We start from the raw sequence: 24,891 nt of genomic DNA, 5'->3' as shown, positions 1-24,891 counted from the left end.
ATTCGGCTCCAACGATTTTCATGAAATTTAGTATATAGGGGGTTTCGGGTGCGATAAATCGATCTAGCTAGGAATCATTTTTAGAAAATGTCACTTTATCGAATACCGAGCAAAGCTCGGTCAAATAACTAGTATATTATAAAAGTGGCAAGTATAGTACTTAAATTGTCAAACAACCACGTCTTGGTATTTGCTAACCTACCACATTGTTTCAGATATTCTCGGAGCACTACCACTTCTTACACCACTCGGTGGCGCGGCGCAGTATAGAGCCGGCGCACGCGCATCACGGCAGGCTAGAAGCTGACACAAGGGTGCGGTGGGCGCGCCAGCAGAAGATACTGTCGAGGAAGAAACGAGACTTCCTGACGACAGGTGAATATACATAACTATCTTTTTTTTTTCTGAAATAAGGGGGCAAACGAGCAAACGGGTCACCTGATGGAAAGCAACTTTCGTCGCCTAGATGACACTCGCAGCATCAGAAGAGCTGCAGGTGCGTTGCCGGCCTTTTAAGAGGGAATAGGGTAATAGGGGAGGGTAGGGAAGGGAATAGGGGAGGGTAGAGAAGGAAATAGGAGAGGGTAGGGAAGGGAAAAGGGATTGGGCCTCCGGTAAGTTCATTCACTTGGCGAAACACAGCGCAAGCGCTGTTTCACGCCGGTTTTCTGCGAGCCCGTGGTATTTCTCCGGTCGAACCGGCCCATTCGTGCCGAAGCATCTCCCATGTCAATTTCGACCGTTAAATACCCAACATATTGAGGGGTATTTGTGTTTCTTTTTTTGAGTCAGTGTTCTGCCGTTTCCCTACCATCTTCTGTACGGTTAATTTGACGAACTATCAACAACATTGCTTCTCAACTGGATATATTATGTACAAGAAAGAAAAGCAAAAAAGTTATATCAAAACTTCACTTACATTGTTGGTCCAACCTCAACCAAAAATTTGTACAGGAGCCAGACGCGTCAGATAGGCACATAAAAAGCTCCTACGCTTTCTATCCCACCAGTCGTATCCCTATTTATTTAATAAAGGAAAAATATTATGGCACCCATTAAGCTCAGTTTCAACGAAACCGTCCACCGAATGAATAGTATATTTTGTTGTGTTTTCAATTTTTCTCCGATAAAACTGGGTCGCCGAGTAATGATATCTTAATGGGTGAATATAGATCAATAAGACTTGAGCAGCGTCGTTAGGACGAGCAAGAACTCACACAAGAAATAAGCCAACGTTTAATGGACTATGAATCTGACTTAATGGCGAATGTCGAAAAACATCCTCATAATAATGCGCGTGTAATCCAAAACGAATTACTTTTGCCTTATTAGATCAGCTCATTGTTCGATTATACGCGAATAATTTGCTGAGAATTGGGAACGTATTCGAATAAAATCGGAAATTGCTAATTTGGCCTACATATCAATGTAGGTAACTAATGAGTAAGGGTAATAGAAGTAAGATTGAAATTTTTGTTTCATTGGCTGTATGTATAAAATTAGTTTATATGTGGAAAACGAACAGCTTACACACTTTTAAACACTGAAAGTTATTGTACAAGGAAAAAAGTATCGCATTTTTCAACCTTTTGTATTTTAATATCATAACAGCTTTTATTAATTTTTTTTATAAAACGACGCGGCAATTTTAGGATCCTCTATTTTATGAATATCGAAACACAATAAAAATACTGTTCCGTCCAATTAAAAATGAGTTTTCAAGCGTCGGACATTTTTGAATATCGAAAGGATTTGGAAATATTTGAATTGGTAATTGCCAACACAAATATGTATATCGCATGTATGAGAATTTAAAATACAAACATCCTGTAATTCGGGCGCAGATTGAACACTCATATGGAAAATTCCGCGAACTGCCGCTGAAAGTTCAATCATTGCTTTGACAGGGTCTACCCAATTCTAATAGGTACAGCTATATTAATAAAACATACGTATAAGCGTATATATATTATTAATACAGTCTATTTAAGGTGTACTTACTAGTTAATGCCCGCAACTCCGTTGCGCTAAATTTCGTTTATCGCGCGAGAAACATACATTTTTCCAGGATAAAAACTATCCTATGTCCTTTCCCGGGACTCAAAGTATCTTCTTGCCAAATTTCAGAAAAATCGGTTCAGCGGTTTAATCGTGAAGAGGTAACAGACAGACAGACGGACACACTTTCGCATTCATAATATTATGGGCTGATTTTTCAATCGTTAGATAAATTTTAACAATAAATTTGGCGTTTTGACAGATTTTATATGGAAAATCTGTCAAACGTTTGTGTGCTAAAGCGTATTATAAAGTCAATGATTTCTTCGAGGACAGCACACCTTGGGAATAGGGTGGCTCCATGCAGGTTACTTTTCTTTTAATTTTGTTACATAGCTGTAAGCCATAACATTGTAATTTTCCATTTTTTTTTGCAAAAGATGGCCCCGTGCGAGTTTCTTACGCCGGTTCTTCTCGGCGGGGTAGTTCCCGAACCGGTGGTAGGCAACGTAGTTTCTTCGTTCGACTTTCAAAAAGTGTATCATGATACCCATTTTGAATAAAAAGATATTTTATTTTATTTTTATTTTATTTTAAAAATGTCAAAGTGTCATAATAATTATTCTTTACGTAAAAGTTATCGGACGATTGAAAAATCGGCCCTAATATAGATTAACAAATTACTCCGAATTGAGAGCTAACATTTTTAATACAAAACTATATTAGCTGTAAAGTTGGTGACAATATCATGTAATATAATAATTATTATCAGTACAGCAACTGTAATTAGCATAATACGGATTCTAATTAAGTGTTTGTTCCAGCTGAAACCCAGCCGACGTCGTCCACAAAAAGAGAAGCAGGGAGCAAGCGGGACCTGCCCTACTCCAGAGTCAAGGGTCGGCCCAGATCAGCTGACTCCAAGTTCCAATTGAACGATCCCAAGTGGCCTCACATGTGGTATCTGGTAGGTTTTGTTGCTTATTAAGCTGAAATCAAAACATCGATGCTCGAACGATGAGCCAATTATCTGATACTGGATTTAGAATTTCACATTCAAATCTGCCTCACGGTAGGTTGTTAAAAGGATAAGCCGGTTATTCCGTTTTTTTTTTTAGAATTTAGTTTGAAAATGCGATTAAAATTGTTAGAATTCAATTTTGAAATCTTTATTGTAAATATTTAAAAATAAATTATATCAGCCAGCGCGAGGCACATTCCGTTCATAATCCTAGTGAAACCCGACGAATTTGACAGATATTGAAACCTGTCCGTTTCTTTGCAGTCGAACTCCTGGTAGTTATGTCTATTGTGCTACTAGGTAAGAGCGAAGCCACATTGCTGTGATGCGGTGCGTCATAGCAACAAAGATTGCATATATCTGCGTTGTAACAACGCGCGACAGCCGACAACTATACAAAACGGCGACAGCGCATCGCGTCGTTACCTTCCCATTTCCTCTCCTGTCGTTCGTTGTTCTTTCAAAGCACCGTATCTATCGTCGCAACATACTATGTGGAATATGAAAAAAAATGTACGAAAAAAATCAAAACGCAGCTGCGAAACGCACCACAATGTAGCGGTGAAATATGGCCTCGGGCGCTACTGTTTACTTTTCTGCAAAATTTGAGTGCTTTAAGGATTTGTTATAGACTAAGAGAAAATACAAATATCCCTCTTCTATGAAATCTAAATTAGGTAGCGACTGATTTTCTATTTTTTTCAACCATTTGCAAATATGAACCATACCTACAAACTAGCTTAAAATTAATATGGTATACGTATCAATTAATTTAACCCTTAACCACCTACCACATAAAATTGTCACACAACCACCTGCCATACGTCTGTGGGACCCCGGCTATAAAACATACGATAACTATTAAAAAAAGGGGGACGCAAATATTAATTTAAAAAATTATATTTTGGCACTATTAAACTCTTTGTTTAAAAATAAAAACTTGAATATCAACAACATTTTTCAAATAATACAGCATATTTGGTACAATCCCGTGTTTTTGGCTTACTCACTAACACCTTCAGAAAATAATTTCTAAATGATTAAATTGATAGGAAATTATTCTTACGTTTTTTATATAACTAAATTAACAAGTAACTTTAAAAAATAATAAAACTCATTATAGTTACTAATTCTAAAAAATTGTAGGCTCCAAACTTAGAGCTTTTTATGGCCGTGAAGACAGATATTTTCTGAGCATTCGAGGCAAATAGGAGCTTAGCATTCAAAACACATGTGTTGTGTTTTATGTTTTTTTTAATACTCTTAAGTGGAACAGTTTTTACGAATTGCCAATCACTCTTCATCAGTGCTGCAGCATGGGATATCTGGTGGAGAATCAAGTTAATCTGAAGGATTCTTCATATCACGTTACAGTTTCACATTGCTTTCACAATGTGCCCTAAGCGACTGTTTAGCCAGTTTCTCCATAAACATGTAACTGCTTTCAACCTTTTGTCTATGTATCTGCACAGATAAGTTCACTAGAATGCAATTTCAGGCAGAGCAGATGACAAACTAAAGTAATTTTTAGCTAAATAATCATTCTCTTAGGTCTAGATCGAGTTTCCGCTAATTGGTACATCATCCTCAAATGAAAACTCTTGGTCACTTTCCGAAGGAATATAACTTTGTGATGTATAGCTTCTTTGCACTGCAGTTGGCTCTTCGCATTCGGAATCAGACGCTCCACTACGAACTATCTTCCAATATAATATGATTAATTTTGACCGGCTCCACATCGCTGCATTCGTCGTTCGGTATGTTTTCATCATTTGTCAGGCCTTGGTCCAACCAACGCTTAACAAGAACTTAATTAAGAGCCATTATTTCCAAAACAATAAAAAAATTACAATCGAAAAAACTTACGTAACCTCCTGACAGGGGTCTCTCAGACGACCACAAGTCTTTATAAGATAAATGCATGCTTGCCTAACCTCGTCGAGTCGTTGGGCGATAGCTAGGGGCGCAGGAAAAAGGTACAAAAGCCAACGAGTCGATACAACACTCCGGCGCAAAAATATTAAGAAAAATAATATCAGCGGGGTCTGTGAGACGTATGATAGGTGGTCAAGGGTTAATTTAACTAAGTTTAACTTCTAGACTTTGACTAGAGACTAGAGTAGACTATTATGTAGTCCCAACAAAATTCAGCGACCATTTATGAATTTCAATTAAAAGAAGCGGCCATATTGTAATGATCGCTTCGTACCTTCGGGAGTTATGATGATTGCAATTAAAACGCCGAAATAAACTTTTCCAAACTGTGAGAAACCCGTTTGAATGAGTATTGAGTATATCTCTTCAATATTGATTGCGTGAGTTTTTTTTTTGTTTTATCATTTTAGTGGGGTATAAATTGACAAGTCTGGAGCGACAATTTTGAGTCTTCTTTGAAAATTACTATGTCTAAAGAAGGTTGTCAAGATATAATTGTTTCTGTTAAAATTAAATTATGTATATTAACGTTAACTTTCACTAAATTTCTGTATGATTGCTTAGGTTACGTTTTGTCCATTGTCTTACTTGCATTTGGAGAGATTTTAGCTACAAAAAGCATTATAGTGCTCATTGTTAAAAAATATTCCTATTTATACGTAAGGTTTGCTAAGATTAATGACATATTCAACACTTACCCTGTCTACCCTTAAAGTTAGTCAAAAGTCACTATTTCTACAATGCATATTAAATTAAACTGGTAATTTTAATTTCATGTTCGTACATAATATCGATCATGCGAGACTTACGGAGTTCTCGCGAATCGCAACTCGTAGGTAAATATTTTAATTTTCGTGAAAGTTAACAGCCGATTTCGGAATGTTGATGAGCCGAAGTTCGGAAACTTCCAGCACTCAAGAGATTTGCGAAGTAGAATGTCTAATTACTTGTTTACAAGGATCATGTTCAGTCAACTTAAATTAATTCTCTCCAATTTCAATAAGGTGTCCGTTTCATCTATACATCTATACATACATACATATAAATAAAATTGGAGTGTCTGTTTGTAATATTAAAATAACCGTTTTTTACTATATGCATATGAATATTTAGACGGTACTTACACCATAATAACAATTTTTAGAATTTTTGTCTGTCTGTATGTCTGTCTGTTTTTTCCGGCTAATCTCTGAAATGGCTGGACCGATTTTGACGGGACTTTTATTGGCAGATAGCTGATGTAATAAGGAGTAATTTAGGCTACTTTTTAACCGACTTCCAAAAAGGAGTTTTTTTACTTTTTTATTTTTACCTATGTCTTTTACATTTTGTTGACGCGGACGAAGTCGCGGGTAACAGCTAGTACTTTATAAATGTTTATTTGGAAAATGACGAGTAATTAAAAAACTCGCCAAGTGAGTGTCGGGCCACGCGCAATATAGGGTTCCGAAGTAAATGTTTGATTGGTCAATGATAGGACATTTTTAACGTGTTTTACACTACCGTACTATCTCAGTTAGGTTCAAAGGAATTTGAACGAAAAGTTCCTCTATACTTCGCCGAATACATTTTTTTATGTTGCTCGACTATTACTCAATAACTTATGAAGTCTTCTTAGCAGTGATAGTTTTTATTTTCAATTCAGCATAATATTTCCAACTCTCGTGATTTTTTTCACATTTCTAGAAGCAACCGTTTAGCTGGTTGAAGGGACACTGGACTCTAACGATTTTTTCCACTTTAAAACTTCATATTTCTCAAATGGACCCCTAAATCGGAAAATGATCTATGAATACTCGTAATATTTAAAAAAAACTATCCAACGACATACCACACGGTGGGGTGGGCGCGAAAAAAAATTCATCTCCGCTTGATATGTAGGGGAGGTCTATTGGCACTATTAATATCTGCATCCATGCCGAATTACAGCTTTGTAGGTCCTATAGTCTCTGAGCAACAGACAGACAGACGAACAGATCAAAACTATAAGGGTTCCTTGTAGTCAACAAGGACCCCCTAAAAACGGTGAAGTGCGCGTTGGACTTGCAAAAAACACAATTTAAACTTTGTACCATCGACGAAATTGATAGGCAAATGATGAACCTATGCCATTACATAGCGTTATGTCAATTCAATAGTCGTGATCTCGACTAGTTTGACATAACAAGACCTAATTGAGAAGGCCCACCATCTGCCAATGAATCAACTTCTAAGATAGTACGAAGTGGCACGTTTTGATACAAACGTCAGCTAGTGCTCGGTGAGCCGAGCCGAAAGCCCAGTGTCAATCACGTGGAGTTGACGTAAGCTTGTCAGATGTCACATGATTGACGGCGAGGCGATACGGTGACGATCCCTTTTCGAGTGACTGTGTGCTATGATCTTGAGGCAGGCAGATCGGAAATCGTATACGGAAAACGTGTGTCCCCTACACACGATTTCCGAATTCGTTTTCCGTATTTGGAATTCCGAATGCATGGAATCAGCAGACGTTCTCCGTACTGAACGAATTCCGCACGTACGTTTCCAAGTCAAGCCGGCAGGTTCGCGCGTGAAGAAAACCAACGTTTGCGATAGTCCCACGGAATTCCCCATTAGAAAATCGAATACAGAAAACTTGTGTACGCGATCGGTCTCAAAACTCAATCTTCAGTTGTAAATTCTTTGAACAGATACTTTAAAAATACTTGCGTTTAAATAACTCAATAACAGTTGGTCGCGTCCAGAATCGCTACAATAATGCAATAGCGATCCGTCTTACACCGGTGACATCGCTTGGATCTTTTACTTGCTCTTTTGCTGTGGTTATTTCAAAGTGCAGATTTATTTTTGTTAGATCTAGATCGCTCTTGTCTATGAATAAAATGTATAATAATACTAGCGGCTCCGTACGTGCACTGAAAAGTTTAAATTTAACAGCACAATCCTCATCTCAAAAAAGTTTGTAAGTTGACACCAAAATCCCCATTAACAAAATGATCCGCCATTTAATGAATTCATTTATTACATAAAATGTGATAAATGAAGAACCACTTGACCGATTTTGTACAAACTTCACATAAACTATTTATTACGAGTAAATAGTCCGAACAAAGCCTTTTGGTTTGGATAGGTGAGTCCGTTCTCGAGTTATAAAATTACAAGGAAAAGTGGCATTGATTTTTATATAAAAGAGTATTGTAAAGTGATAAAATGATTACAAGTGGGTAACGGTAACTAACAGTTTCAGGCTAGTCTTATACGATCACTACCACCACCACTACCGCTACAAGAACCAACCAGTCAAAGTGACGATTACAAAGTTACGAAAAGAGACATGGAGTCTACGAATAATAAAAACTAAGGAAAAGTGACTCCGTCAAAAAACATGCTCCACAATACTTGTCAAAAAAGTGTACCTTAGGTACACTTTTCAATACATTTGCAATATTAACGTTGAGCGGTACTAGGCCGACGTTACATGACAGTTCTAAAGGAACCTAATTTAAAACGGTAATAGTATGGGAGTTATATTTCCTTACTTTTTATTATTCGTAGCATAGAGTCTACTTTATCTTTCCTGTAACACTAGAAAGACAACTACTTTTCAATGTGGCAAAATGTATGTTTGTGGTTCCTTTTGGGCGTAGGATTAAGTAAGAAACCAAGTCTTGTAACGAAATATTTTTTATTATACTAGTTACTAAAAACAAGCCGAAGAAGCCAAATTATTAGACATCTACCCTATATTATTATAGAGTAAACTCTTGCATCTTTCATTTTCAAAATATAAGCGATTGAAACCTACGTATTTATATTTAAACATAGTTCTGCTGAACTCGTATTATAAAGTACACACTTCCGAAATATACTGGAAGATATTTTGCTTCATCGATATTATATTTGAATAAGTTCAGACTTGAGTGTTTCACTACCTCAAATATTATTCTACTAACTAAGTTGTAAGTAAATAAACAAGCTTGAAACAATCTTCAGAACGTTTATAATAATGAAATTCTGTTACCAGAATAGCGTTTTGTTTACAAAATAACGTAAACCCGAGTTTTACGTTATTTTGTAAACAAAACGCTATGCGAAGGTTGAATAGGGTGTCTCAGCGCCGATATTCAACTTTAAACACGAATTTCTCGGCAACCTTCGGGGTTAGCTGGAGTGGAGCGGTAGCGTTCGATAGGTGACGAGTGCGGATTTTTCGATCGCCATGGCGGAGTTATCTGGTGCGCACCGCGCGTACGCAGTAGAAGCGTACTTATGCAATGGGTCTTCGTTGAGTGAAGCACGGCGTAAATTTTGTAGTCGCTATGAAATCCACCGTTTGAGTGATGCCCCGAATACTCAATTAATTAAGTCGTGGGTAGAGAAGTTTAAAGCGACAGGATGTTTACTAAATCATTCAATTGGACCACGAAACAGACCTGTGCGATCGATTGAAAACATCAACCGCGTCGCCGCTGCGGTCGCGGAGCTTCCAAGACGCTACCTCTTTAAGCCTCCATCGGTCAAGCATTCAAAGAATTTTAGCTTTAGATTTAAAATTTCATCCGTATAAAACCCAAATTGTGCAAAAAATTAAAGAAGAAGACTACAACAAGCGTTATTTCCGGGAAAAATCATAAGCCGATTTGGAGACATATTGTGGCCACCCAGATCTCCCGATTTAACCCCCACTGACTTTTTTTTTATGGGGTTATCTCAAAGCAAGAGTTTTTGATACTCCTCTTACAAATTTGGAACAGCTGAAGACTAAAATAACGACAGAAGTGAGAGCCATACCAGCGGACATCCATCGGCGCGTCTCGGCAAATTCACTTTGAAGAGTGCATTCGCCGTGATGGAAGACATCTTGTCGGTGTAATATTCCGTACATAAAATCCGCACTAATACACTTTAATTTACTACAGTAAAAATATTATAAATACAATTTGTTTTTTTTATACAAATTTTCAAAGTTGAAAATCGGCGCTGAGACACCCTTTATTAGAGACTTGTACTATATTATCGTATTTTGCATTCAGGTATCTTTTGGGCCGATGCTTGTTTGAGTCTATTTGGCCCTTACATAAAGCAATTTCAGACAAAGTTATCTAGAAAAATTTTTTAAAGAGACCTAGACCTTACATTAGTTTGCGAATTTTTTCTAGACAAGTATTAACTTGTCTAGAAAAAATTCGCACACTAATGATACTTAGTACAGTAACTGACGCAATCTGCTGGTTTCTATGGCTTACATGTTTACATTAAATCAAGGCTAGCTCCACTAATGGATCAGCCTAGATTACCTACTGTTAATTTCACCTGTTATTGTTTATACAGTTCTAAAATAAAAATATAGGAACAATAACAAGTGAAATTGAATTAGAACTTCTAACCACGTAACAGTCACAAAGTTTCATATCTTTGATATAATTTATTTAATATGAACTTTTGACGTCGCGTGGTTTGGACCGTATCTATTAGTTTACAACTCCCGTATTAGGCTACTTACAGACGAACGGCATTTGCCAACGGCAGATACGAGTACAATAGCAGCCGTCGACTGCCGTGTCGACGACAAGTGTCGACGGTTGCCGTCGATGCGTGCTGTCGACAAGTGCCCTTCGTCTGTAAAAAGCGTTTAGTGCTTAAAAATACATTTTTGTTCTTCGTTGATTTTTTCTTATTTTTTTTTTTTTTCTAGAACCGTGGCGGCGGCTTGGACATGAACGTGATCCCGGCATGGCGGGAAGGCATCACGGGCCGCGGCGTCGTTGTCACCATCCTCGACGATGGGCTGGAGACAGACCATCCTGATCTCGTCATGAACTATGTGAGTAACTGCATCAAAATCGGATCAGTGCCTTTGGAAACAAAGTTGTTCGTATATCTGCATATAACATGAATTTAAATTCTTTGGTGGTTCCGTTCTGCGTAAAACTGTCCATACATTTATGCTAAAATAAGTTATTGAAGCATCAACGTTTGATGACAAGCTTCATAGTTCATACGTACTTCCTGTTTAATGGGGTAGTTGAACATTTTGATACCAAACAGAGCTAATGAAAATGTCACGACTACTAGACGTGAATAGTTTTGATACTAGAAATATTTTAATTTAATCATGTTCAACTCTCAAAGTTTCATGAATCAAGTCTCAAAGTTTAGCCTACATTTATAGTTACGCGATAATGTGAAAAACCAGTGGACACTTTCTAAATACAGTGCCCAATTTAGTACCCGTGTTTAATGTACCCGTACATTAAGCACGGGCACCTAAACCTAAAAGTAACATTAACGTTTCACCCTTCAGAACCTTTTTAAATCAAACTCGGAAAGTGAACGTCATCCGAATAAATACCGGCCCATTTTCCCGCCACCCGCATTAAGATCGGCGCTGAATCACGGCGCAAAAAGCCCAAAGTTACGGGTACACATGTTTTGAGTGAGCACTCCGGAACTGTTTGAAATCACATCGGCTTTAATCGGGAAACATCGGCTTTAATCTTTCAGCAGAAGTAATTAGGTCGGCGTCGTTAAGTACAATGTTCTCGCCATAATCGTCTTTTCATCTTGTAAGGGAGACATTTGATCAAATGACTTTTATGTTGCTGACCGCGTATAAAGTTAATAGTGTCTGTTAATTTTTTTCCTCAAGAGTGGTGAAGCGCGCTATATTTAGGCGTTCTATTTTCAGTTTAATAGATTTAAGTGGTATTATTATAATAGTTTTTTTTTTTAATGAAATAAGGGGGCAAACGAGCAAACGGGTCACCTGATGGTAAGCAACTTCCGTCGCCCATGGGCACCCGCAGCATCAGAAGAGCTGCAGGTGCGTTGCCGGCCTTTTAAGAGGGAATAGGGTAATAGGGGAGGGTAGGGATGGGAAGGAATTAGGGGAGGGTAGGGAAGGGAATAAAGTAGGGGATTGGGCCTCCGGTAAACTCACCATTATAGTCTAATCTAACCTTTTTCGTCCACATGGGCTACTGTTATCGCTGTGTAAAAGTATCGTATCTTCTTTTTTATATTACACAGGATATCACAAAACAAAATTAAATACCTACTTTGGGGTGTGTATGGATGAGTCTCTTCGATTGATTTCATTGTTAAAGTAGCAACTTTGAAAGACCAAAAAAAAATTTTTCGATTTGTATGGGCAAGCACCCCCGCGTTTACTAAAGTAAAAAAGTTACTATTTCTGCAACTTTTTCACTGAACTCTATACAAATACACCTAATGTAACATCAACTGTGCCCTTTCATCTTCTATTTTAGTCATCTTCCTTCATTCAATTTTCGTTTTAGCGCATTCAATAATTGTATGCGTCAACGAACGCAACGCCAACATTGTCATTTTTGTTCAGTTGCAGTGTCTGCCAGATTATTGATACATATGCAACGAGCACATTTTACTGGGTGGAATATGTGCAACTTATTTGGTCATAAGAAATTACAGAACAAAAAGAACCAAGCGAAAGTTTTGGATACGGTCAGAGCGCATGCGTCGCGGGCATGCTTCACGTGAGCTGTTGACTGCGCTATAACGCATGCCCTTGATGAACAAAAAAGGCACAGTGTGGACAAAGCTAATAAAGATGGCCATCTTCATTTATTTAAAATTCACAATTTTCTGGTCTACAGGATCCCATGGCATCATACGACGTGAACTCCCACGACTCCGATCCTCAGCCGCGGTACGATCTCATCGACTCCAACCGCCACGGCACGAGGTGTGCTGGAGAAGTAGCTGCAACTGCCAACAACTCCCTTTGCGCTGTTGGCGTCGCGTTTGGTGCTAGAGTTGGAGGTAAGTCCTCGCTTGATGAACCTTTTGCGAAAAGTTTCTGAGGTGTTTGACAGGATTTATCTTTCTGCTAGCGCTTTTGATTGGTCCCCATACACAATAGGCATTATTTAAGCAAACAAAAAATCGTTAGAAACAATTATTAAGTATATTGTTAAGACTTTTTCAACAATATCTGCTTTTGTCCATAGTTTTCATTTTAAGATATTAAGCCCCAATTTCATTAACGTATGTTAGCGTTAACAGCTTGTTAAAATGTAATGTCTTCTCTTTCATTCATAAGAAAAATGAAAGAGGTAACGTGATACTAATTCAAGCGTTAACTTTAACAGTCGTTGGTGAAATTGGGGCTTAAGATGTGAAAGTGTGAAAGTGGAAAAGGTTTTCTATGCCGTATCTTACATATTTTATGATCTAGATTCTAAACCAGTAATTCCCAAAGTGTTCCAGATAAACTCCAAGTTGTCCACATGAGACTCGACTGCCCCCGAGTCTCCCGTTACGTTGTACATGACAAAAACTTGGGTCCACAATCGTAAGCTCCTTCCTTAAAATGTAGAGACTTGAAAAAAAAAACTCATGTTTAAAACATGTAGATCTAATCCTTATTTTTTAGGAGACTTAGGAATTAGTAATGTAGCTTAGGCGGTGGGTCCACAGGATCCAGAAAAAATTTAAAAGTGGCCTATAAATCAAAAGACTTTGGGAACCTCTGTTCAAAACTAATAGTAATCTGAATGAATATAAATAAAACAGTACAAAACTATGCGATCTAATTCGCAATTGCACTAGTTCGCTCTGATGGCTGACTGCTGAAATAATTAATTGAACTATTCCAATGAGTACGTTTTCAGTTTGTTCAATGCTTTGCAATTATTGTGAGGCTAGTGAAATGGTTAGAGAATGGTCCAAGTCACGAGCCCAGTCACAAATTTTAATATTTAACTTGAGGCTTTGTGTAAAATGGATATTTTGATTAGGTTAGATAGCTGATGTTAAAAAGTTAATTCAGGAAGTGTTTAGTACACAACATGACTGGTGCGACAATGAGTGGTATTCAATACTTAAGGAGAGTACTCTGTACTCTATTCTCATTTTAATTAAAAATTAGGTACTTAATTTTTTTCCGATTTCCCTTTAAATAAATGAATCATGGACACTAAGTAAATTACGCGGCTAAGCAAGTAGGCATACTATGCGGCCGGCGCGGCGGCGTGCGCCACCAAAGAAACACCGCGCCGCTATCATTCCCGCGCGTGGTGTCCATGCGTTGGGTGAATAAATAATTTACTCACTGATCAATTGATATTTTTTTCGTATTATTTTTTTCATCTAATTAGCCAAATATCACGTCCTCGAGTATTGAACATGACTCACCAGTCACGCAGTACAGGGTGTAACAAAACGAAGTGACAATAGTTTAGGGTATGTTTCCCTTATTTTATAGAGTTCACTCCGTAATTCGTTCCACTTTCACAGTAGCAGCGCTGAAAGAGCATTTTTTTTTATTATTTGTATGGGCAAGCACCCGCGTGCTATGAAAAAATCGGCCAAGCGCGAGTCGGACTCGCGCACGAAGTTTGTATGGGAGTCCCTCTCATTTTTTTTTATTTTAATATTATTATTAATTATTAAAGTACACATTATAATAAAGGATTTTATAAACATTTCAAGTGTGTAATTGTTACCATTATTAAAATCGAGCAAAAAAGTAACACATGTTATACGTGGGAGAGCCATGCTTCGGCACGAATGGGCCGGCTCGACTGGATAAATGTCACGTTCTCACAGAAAACCGACGTGAAACAGCGCTTGCGCTGTGTTTCGCCGAGTGAGTGAGTTTACCGGAGGCCCAATCCCCTAACCCCTACCCTATTCCCTTCCCTACCCTCCCCTATTACCCTATTCCCTCTTAAAAGGCCGGCAACGCACTTGCAGCTCTTCTGATGCTGCGAGCGTCCATGGGCGACGGAAGTTGCTTTCCATCAGGTGACCCGTTTGCTCGTTTGCCCCCTTATTTCATAAAAAAAAAAAAAAAAAAAAAACATGTACCTACTGCTATTTCACAATTAACTATACATTATACAGGTAACTCATACACACCCATAAGTATTATGACTTTGTTTTGAATGATTAATGAGTCTGATAGTAAAACTCAACATCAGTTTGGTACTACTGATATATTCTGTGCATCAGTCAACTAGGTTCAAGTTCGTTTGAACTCAAAACTAATTGGCGGTTAATTAAAAGTTAAGTAAAGTGAATGAAATACCTCGATATAGTTCTACTGAACTTACTGACAAGTTTGTGAAGTTTCATTAGTATATAAGTCGATTCTGAATTAGTACACGAATACCATAGTAAAAGGAGGGGAAGTAAGTTATCTTCATACAAAGGCACCGCGCGTGGCTTGTATGTGTGCGCCATAATATCAATGCGTCGCCACGTACGGCACACAATGAAATCTCGGCCAGTTTTATAAGGCTAGTACCGCCGAGATTTTGTTTTTCATTACACCCGTCCTGTAAGATGTTTCTGTTTGTCTTATAAAGTGACACCCAAAGAAATTATTATATCACATCACTCTTTATCACTACAATTACTTACAACTTGCCTTAAAAATACCACAACATAATATAGCACTTAAACTACCATGTTAAGAATATAGGCACTAAAGATCGGTAACATAATACAAGCTCTAGGAATAGACATTCGCCCAAGTTCATCAATCTCCCGTCTAAATCTAGGTTTTAGCTCAGTGGTCCCCAACCTTTTATTCATACGGGTCACAAACATGTTTGGTCTTGGTGTCGCGGGCCGCAACAAAAATGTTAAGTGTCAAAAAATAACGTTGTTAAAAATTAACGATTTAAAGGTGGAAAAAATTTCTCGACTTTCACGACGATTTTAAATTATTTTTCCGGTGGATGTGAATTTCAAAATGTTTTAGCATCATGCGGGCATCAGATAAAGTCCTGGCGGGATGAATACGGGGCGCAGGCCGCAAGTTGGGGATATCTGTTCTAGTTACTCAACCTAGTCTAACAAGGCTAATTCGGAATATTCTTTATGAAAATCTTTTGACTTCCTCGAGTGTTGGCCTTGAAACGTCGCCGTAACTTTCATTTGTCACTCTGTCCCACTAACCAATTTATTTTTGTACTAGCTGTTGCCCGCGACTTCGTCCGCGTGGACTTCAGTTTATAGTACTTTATAGCGCGCAATGTCAACAAAATTGGTGTCAAAAGCTTTTATAAAAAAACCCTGGTACCCCTTAAATCAATACAGCTGTGCAGTGTGCACACAATAAGTATTTCATTTTTTTATATTAAACTTTATATTTTATGCCAAATTTTAAAGCTTATTTAGCCCTCCGATTACACAACTTTACCCATAAACTATTTATCATTGATAGATTTAAGGTTACGTCACTGCACAGATAAAGTACTGAGTTATTTAATACCGTAGAATAGATATAACAATCGAAAAAAATCGAAACTTAAATGTAAGATGATACCACGTCTTATAGGAAGACTTTTGAGCAAGCGTCAGCGCGATGTAGAAGACGCACGGCGCCATCTATTATGAATTGTTGGAACTAACTTAATTTGAACAAATTTACGCATTTTCACCCCCTTACAACCCTTTTTTCCAGTAAAAAAAGTAGCCTATGTCCTTTCTCAGGCTTTAGACTATCTGTATACAAAATTTCATTACCATCGGTTCGGTAGTTTTGGCGTTTGGCGTGAAAGCGAGACTGACAGACAGACAGACAGACAGACAGAGATACTTTTGGCGTTTGGCGTGAAAGCGAGACTGACAGACAGACAGACAGACAAAGATACTTTCGCATTTATAATATTAGTATAGATTATGTGCACACTGCACAGCTGTTTTTGGGTATTTTGATTAATTAAGGGCCGCGCTACACCGGAGGTGTACCACTTACCAGGGGTACCACTTACCAGGGTTTTAAAAAGTTTTTAAATTTGACACAAATTTTGTTGACACCGCGCGCTATAAACTAAAGTCCACGCGGACGAAGTCGCGGGCAACAGCTAGTTAGTTAATATTAACGTGTATAACAATCGAAAGAATCGTAAAACCTACCTCAACATGGTACCACCTCTTATAGAAATACGCATGAGCAAGCAATAGCGCGATCTAGGGGACTCTTGGCGCCATCTGTTTTGAGTTTTTTGGAACTAAGTTAATTTAACCAAATTTACGCATTTTCACCCCCTTACAACCCCTTTTTCCAGTTAAAAAGTAGCCTATGTCCTTTCTCAAGCTTTAGACTATCTGTGTACAAAATTTCATTACAATCGGTTCAGTAGTTTTGGCGCTGTTGTTTTTGAATTTGATGTCTAAGTTGGTAGGTGAGTTATTAGTTAATAACGTGTATAACAATCGAAAGAATCGAAAAATCTAGCTCAATATGGTACCACCTCTTATAGAAATACGTATGAGCAAGCAATAGCGCGATCTAGGGGACTCTTGGCGCCATCTGTTTTAAGTTTTTGGAACTAAGTTAATTTGACCAAATTTACGCATTTTCACCCCCTTACAACCCCTTTTTCCAGTTAAAAAGTAGCCTATGTCCTTTCTCAGGCTTTAGACTATCTGTGTACAAAATTTCATTACTATCGGTTCAGTAGTTTTGGCGTGAAAGCGAGACAGACAGACAGACAGACAGAGATACTTTCGCATTTATAATATTAGTATAGATATAGATAATATTCTAACGTATTAAAAACTATAAACAAAAACATACTAACTAATAAGTATGATTAGTTCTATGTTACAATAAAGTAAAAAATAAAACGCCATCTGTTGAATCGTATTAGAACTAAAATGTTCATTCCATCGATATATTTCTGGATTTTTTATAATATTATACATAAAATATGTTTAAGATTTTTGATATTTATTTTAATACACATCCAAGACCCAGGAAAATTTAAAACTTTTTGTTCCGCCTGCGGGACTCGAACCCAGGACCCCCGGGATGAGCGCTGGCCACGCGCAATGCGAATTCATTTTCATCGAAATTTTCATGGAAATAAGATATTTTCCCACATCAAAATGTAGCCTATGTCCTTTCTCAGACTCTAGAATAACTGTATACAAAATTTCATTGCAATCGGTTCAGTAGTTTTGGCGTGAAAGCAAGACAGACAGACAGACAGAGATACTTTCGCATTTATAATATTAGTATGGATTAAACATCATATTCTAACGTATTAAAAACTATAAACAAAAACATACTAACTAATAAGTATGATTAGTTCTATGTTACAATAAAGTAAAAAATAAAACGCCATCTGTTGAATCGTATTAGAACTAAAATGTTCATTCCATCGATATATTTCTGGATTTTTTATAATATTATACATAAAATATGTTTAAGATTTTTGAAATTTTATTTTAATACACATCCAAGACCCAGGAAAATTTAAAACTTTTTGTTCCGCCTGCGGGACTCGAACCCAGGACCCCCGGGATGAGCGCTGGCCACGCGCAATGCGAATTCATTTTCATCGAAATTTTCATGGAAATAAGATATTTTCCCACATCAAAATGTAGCCTATGTCCTTTCTCAGACTCTAGAATAACTGTATACAAAATTTCATTGCAATCGGTTCAGTAGTTTTGGCGTGAAAGCAAGACAGACAGACAGACAGAGATACTTTCGCATTTATAATATTAGTATGGATTAAACATCATATTCTAACGTATTAAAAACTATAAACAAAAACATACTAACTAATAAGTATGATTAGTTCTATGTTACAATAAAGTAAAAAATAAAACGCCATCTGTTGAATCGTATTAGAACTAAAATGTTCATTCCATCGATATATTTCTGGATTTTTTATAATATTATACATAAAATATGTTTAAGATTTTTGAAATTTTATTTTAATACACATCCAAGACCCAGGAAAATTGAAAACTTTTTGTTCCGCCTGCGGGACTCGAACCCAGGACCCCCGGGATGAGCGCTGGCCACGCGCAATGCGAATTCATTTTCATCGAAATTTTCATGGAAATAAGATATTTTCCCACATCAAAATGTAGCCTATGTCCTTTCTCAGACTCTAGAATAACTGTATATAAAATTTCATTGCAATCGGTTCAGTAGTTTTGGCGTGAAAGCAAGACAGACAGACAGACAGACAGACAGACAGACAGACAGACAGACAGACAGACAGAGATACTTTCGCATTTATAATATTAGTATGGATATTTGCAGAAAATAGTACCCGACAACCCTTATAAAATAAAATAAAAAAATAAAAATAGCCTTTATTCTACCCGACAACCCTTACAACTTTTATAAATCTTCATTCGTTATTTATGTAATATTATATGATATCCATACTAACATTATAAATGCGAAAGTGTGTCTGTCTGTTACCTCTTCACGCCCAAACCGCTGAACTGATTTTCCTGAAAGGTATGGAAATACTTTGAGTCTCGGTAAAGGACATAGGATATTTTTTTTCTCAGAAAAATGTACGTGTTCGCATGATTATCTAGTTAATTTAATATATAGCGGTTTTTTTAAGCGCTAATCTCAAGAACTATTGGTTCGATTTTAATTTTTTTTATTGATAGACAAATAAGGTTTTAAGAGGTTTTAAGCTAATGTATTATGTATAACATCATGCTAAGACTAATGGTGCGAAAAATCAGTGGAAAATATGGAAAAACGGGGATAATTATTAATTTTGTCAATATATTGTGTTGACGCGGACGAAGTCGCGATCAACAGCTGGTTATAGTTGTATATAAAATGTAAATAACGCGTCTATATTATAGCGGACGCTTCCCAAAATAAACCCGTAATAACTTATTGAATATAGAAACATACATGCATTATTTAAGTACGGCACAAATTAATTCAGTTTACATAAGTTTATGTAAAGGTTAAGGCTGGTATCTGCCGAGCGCTGAAGTTTAAACAACAGTTACTCGAGTTAATGAAAGTTGAGTTTACGTACTGTATAATTAACGATTGTTAAATAGCGTTGTATGTCAAGGATACAATGAATCCATATATTAAAAGCGAAAGTGTGTCTGTCTGTCTGTTACCTCTTCACGCCTAAAGTATTAAACCGATTTTGATGGATATAAGTAGGGAAAGGACAGAGGATACTTTTTGTCCCGGAAAAATGGACGGTTCCTGCGCGATATAATAATTTTGGCGCAGCGGAGATGCGGGCGTCATCTGATTTACAGTTTATAATAATTATTACTTATTCCTTATTTAAGTTAACTACAAAACGCAAATTTATCAGAGATCGCTATTTTCATACGTCGTCTGTAATTTCCATAGAAAAGCGAAGTTTGGCGGAAATAACCAACAAAACTGTACCGTTTAACCGTTGTTTAAGTGTTGGTTAACTCCAGCCTCCAGTATTGATCGTCAGCACCACTCGAAACATAATACGACTCCGCAAATAGAGGGTGGATATTTTTGGACGCTTAATTTTGGTAACTTATTCCCAATGGCGTTGGCTTTTAGTCTTCAAATTTAAAAAAGTTTGGTTTCTATTCATACAACTTTTCGATACAAAATATATGATGATCGAAATAGATAGAACCATTTCTAAATTAATACAATGGTAATTTTTGGCAACTGTGTTTGCGGCTTTCCACCTTGGCTCATGGTGGATCAATACAATGGACAATCGTAGACGAATTTGTCCATTGATTGTCCACAATCTAAACTGTGTGAAATGTAAAAAAAAAACCTGTCTTCAACCAAAATTATGGGAAGAAATACTTTTTACTCTCTTTCACATCACAAAGCGTTAGGGAATTCATCCAAAAAACCAGCAGCAGCCAAGCCATATAAAATAGCATTTTAAATGTGGGTAGCATTTTTGGAACAGTACTACTACTACTATTGTCAATCACTTTTTGCCGCTTCGTCTATTGCTAGTGATTTAGACAATACCTCACCTGACATGATATATTTTAGTCTTTATTTTAGCAAAGGATTTAAAATTTTAGCATTTTTTTATCTTCTACATAAAATGGTTTAAGCGAAAGCAACGTTCGATGCTGGGAAGCAAATATTTTATTATCTTTTTGGGATTCAACGCATTTTGTGTACAATTGCAATAAACTGGGGGCTTAGCCGACACGTTTTATCTATCGCTTCAATAAAGAATCGTCGATCAAAAATGTGTTGAATTGTCTGCTATCGACTTTATGTCATGTCAATTCCATACACTTTGGTCGAGGATTCTGCAAAGAAATGATAAAGAAAATGTGTTGGCGAATCACTCAACATCTATTATGTCAGAATCTAAGCGCAGGTTTTTAAGCAAATTTCCCTAAAACAAAACTCCATTAATCCTAAAAATAAAGGGCTTAGAAGCGACGGAAATAGCCACGCAATTAAAGAAATTTCCAATGGAACGTACGAATAAAATAACCGCATTTCGCTCGCCGTTTGGAAGGGATTAACTTTCAATTTTGCATGGGTTTACTTGTTGCCCGGAGCTTAACCATTTCGAAATGAAGGATCTCGCGGCAAATCGTGTTGCACGTTTTTTGTATTATGATTTTACCTGGCTTATGAGTCTGATTTTTAATTTTCCGGGAATCCGATGTTAGTTATGGAAGACACGAATTCGGCTCCAACGAATTTCATGAAATTTAGTATATAGGGGGTTTCGGGGGCGATAAATCGATCTAGCTAGGAATCATTTTTAGAAAATGTCATTTTATATGTGTTTTGACCGAGCAACGCTCGGTCAAATAGCTAGTGTTTCATTATTTATGCACACAGTGAGCAATAATATTTTCCGTCCTCTAAAAATATATATCATAATAAACTTTTCATAAAATCCGTCCAGTAGTTTTGGGAGCCTATTCGTTACAAATAAACACAACTTAACGGCTTATTATTTGAACTATAATATGAATAAAGAAGTATAAATATAAGAATTTGCTCTGTTTCTATTCTCACTGTACATTGTGATTTGCGCTATTGACAAAATGTCACGGAGCGCCAACGTATTACCACATAGGCGTTTAAACCGAACAATTTTCTCGTGGGCTCTGAACAATGTGAGGTGATTCGTTTTGTGTCACAACACGAGGGTGTGGAAAGCTTTCAAATGCTGATTTATGCAAAGTAATGTTTATTATGTCTTCGAACAATATTGGGTATGTGTTAAGGAAAAAGTATGGAGCTATCTATATGAAAAATAAAACGATTATGTCGCTATAAATAGCAACGTCCGTTAATAAAATGATATACGTGGGGACATGCTATACGTGGGAGAGCCATGCTTCGGCACGAATGGGCCGGCTCGACCGGAGATATACCACGTTCTCACAGAAAACCGGCGTGAAACAGCGCTTGCGCTGTGTTTCGCCGAGTGAGTGAGTTTACCGGAGGCCCAATCCCCTACACTATTCCCTTCCCTACCCTATTCCCTTCCCTTCCCTTGCCTTCCCTACCCTCCCCTATTCCCTCTTAAAAGGCCGGCAACGCACTTGCAGGTCTTCTGATGCTGCGAGTGTCCATGGGCGACGGAAGTTGCTTTCCATCAGGTAACCCGTTAGCTCGTTTGCCCCCTTATTTCATAAAAAAAAATGATACAAATTTTGTATTTAGTTATTTATCTTTTTGATGTTTGTTAAAATTTAATCAATCTATTGAGGCCTCTCTATGTTCGCTCAAAATGAGTACTTAATATAATTTTTAAGAACATGTAGAAAGGGACATAATATTAATATGAAATTGTCTATAATTGAAATCGATTGTTCATACCATAAGCAGTTTTACGATCATGGTTATCCAACATGGCCCAACATGAAAAAGCTTATCTCATATGAACATTGAACATTTTGGTAATTTAATAAGTAATTCTGAACCATCTAACGTTCTGAAAACGACAGTTCGAGTCTGTTGTTAAATGCTATCAAATGGTTGCGCGTTAGCTTAACGCGTACAGTATGGAAATAATTGACTTGTAACTAAAGGCGTCTGTTACTTGCGTACGACACGTTTTATCTATCGCTTCAACACCGAAACCGGTGTAGGAGTTATTATATACCGTACATAGAACTTACATTTCAACTCCATTTCAGGTGTCCGTATGTTAGACGGCGACGTGACGGATGCCGTCGAAGCTCGTTCACTCAGCCTCAACCCGCAGCACGTGGACATCTATAGCGCGTCGTGGGGGCCTGATGATGATGGGAAGACGGTGGACGGACCGGGGGAGCTGGCGCAGAGGGCCTTCATTGAGGGGGTTACTAAGGTAACAGTTTAATCTGACTACAGCGAAGCGAAGGGTAATGATTTTAGCAGTCCAAATAATTATGTATGTGGCGGAGCCCCTAAAATACTGGTCCGATTTTGGTGTTAATTGATTAATATATATTAATTATTATTAATGTACTCGCGAGTAAAATAGCCTATTTTTTATCTTCGTGTTATATCGTAATTTGTGTTTGTGCAAGTTAAGAGTCCGAGTACCATCGAAATTTTCATACAAACGTAATACCAAGATCATTTATCATGTAAATATTTTGCAGTGAATCTTTGTACAGGAACCTAGGTAATTACTATCTTAAGCTGAATAATAGCTGAAATATGGTAAATATTCTCGTATGGGAAATGATCTTGGTATTACGTTTGTATGAGAATTTCGATGGCACCCGGACTCTTAAGGAAGGATATTTTTATAAACCAATAGCAATAATCAACACTGGCACAAATTATATTATGTCTTATAATTATTTTCCTGTCTACGTATGTATATGGCCAGGCTAATACCGATTGACAACTCAAGTTAGCTATTTTATTATTATGGAATTCGACCCCTTAGAAACAAATTTGGAACTTAACCTTAAAGGAGTAATAGTGTGTATTAGACACCTATTTGAAACATTACAATAATCCAGCTTCAATGTTTTAGGCTTGACTCTAAGGACTTGCTCTTTATATATCCAGGGCCAAGGTATAATAAACACTGGAAAACTTACTTTTACGGTAGCTCAAAGGCGAACAATTGTTTGCTCAGTATTTATTAAGGCTATTCAAGAATTAAAGTTTTTCCAAAAGCAATAATGGACTCTTAAGAAATTTCTTTAATTGTTTTGCCATTATTTATGGTGGACGTTGCTCTTAATACAACCTTCGTTCTAAACGGGAAAAACAAGGGGCTTAATTACGTTTTCAAAAGCGTGAAATTTCATAATTTTCCTCTTGAAAATTTGAATAATTACTTGCATAGAGGTCAGCAGAGTTTTGCTTTTAATTTAGCGACAAATGTTATGCAGGTGGCGCTACAAAAATTATATTTATGAAGAGCTTTCGGGCTACTTGAATATGACCCTGAATTAAGACTAGAAATTTCCGATGTGTATTTTGTAGGTGGCTAAAATATTATGGCTCTTATAGTGCAAAAACCGCTTACAATGACACAGCCAAAATGCTACCTTGTACACAATACCTTAAATATTTTACACGCACTAGGAAACTGTTCATACGAGTAGAATTTTTCATATCTTTTAAACACAAAGAACTACTTTCATTTAAACTTAATACTCGTATGTACCATCAGAACAAATTATAAAGAACGCTTTGGATATAAAAATAAAACAAGCGGGCCGGTAAAATGAAAAGACGCCACGATACGTATCAGTAGCAGAGTATACTGGACCGTATAGTGTGGGGAATAAGGCGTGATTTCGCTTGAAATCTCGTTGCAATATTGTTACTAAGTTAGCGGATTTGCGTCGACAAGAGTAATTTCTGTAATGATGCAATTATTTTCACCCGCGAGCGCCAAGACGTGCTGATATAAATATTAAACTGGTCATTAAATTTAAGTTAAAAACATTATAACATTCTGATTTCCTTCCTGTTTGCCGTGAATGATAAAGAGATTAAAGAAAGTGCCCCCCCAGCGAAGCCAAAAGTTGGGGTAAAAATGATGATGTGTGAAGTGCTAGGTTAAATACTGGTCTGATTGCTTAAGGTCTTAACAAATTCATAACTTCAGTAAAGTTAAGTTATCATTTAGTGTCTCTGAGCGCAACCATTTTTTTTTTCATGGAAATAAAAGAAACAGTCAATTACTGTCAATTACGTGGGCAAAACTAAAATCCAAATGGTGAATCGA

At 37.1% G+C, this 24,891-nt stretch overlaps 1 protein-coding gene across 3 annotated transcripts in view; it reads left to right on the top strand.

The window, feature by feature from the left end:
- LOC121734516 (furin-like protease 1) overlaps positions 1-24,891 on the top strand; it is a 216,810-nt gene that overhangs the window by 163,411 nt on the left and 28,508 nt on the right. For all 3 annotated transcript variants that reach the window (XM_042125144.1, XM_042125142.1, XM_042125143.1), the window contains exons 3-7: positions 216-375; positions 2,823-2,965; positions 10,632-10,760; positions 12,571-12,736; positions 22,850-23,022. In XM_042125144.1, the coding sequence (XP_041981078.1) occupies positions 216-375; positions 2,823-2,965; positions 10,632-10,760; positions 12,571-12,736; positions 22,850-23,022 (771 nt within the window). The remainder of the gene's footprint in view (positions 1-215; positions 376-2,822; positions 2,966-10,631; positions 10,761-12,570; positions 12,737-22,849; positions 23,023-24,891) is intronic.

This window comes from Aricia agestis, chromosome 15 (genome assembly GCF_905147365.1).
Source record: "Aricia agestis chromosome 15, ilAriAges1.1, whole genome shotgun sequence".
NCBI classification, from domain to species: domain Eukaryota; kingdom Metazoa; phylum Arthropoda; class Insecta; order Lepidoptera; family Lycaenidae; genus Aricia; species Aricia agestis.
This window is presented reverse-complemented; position numbering and strand designations above follow the sequence as displayed.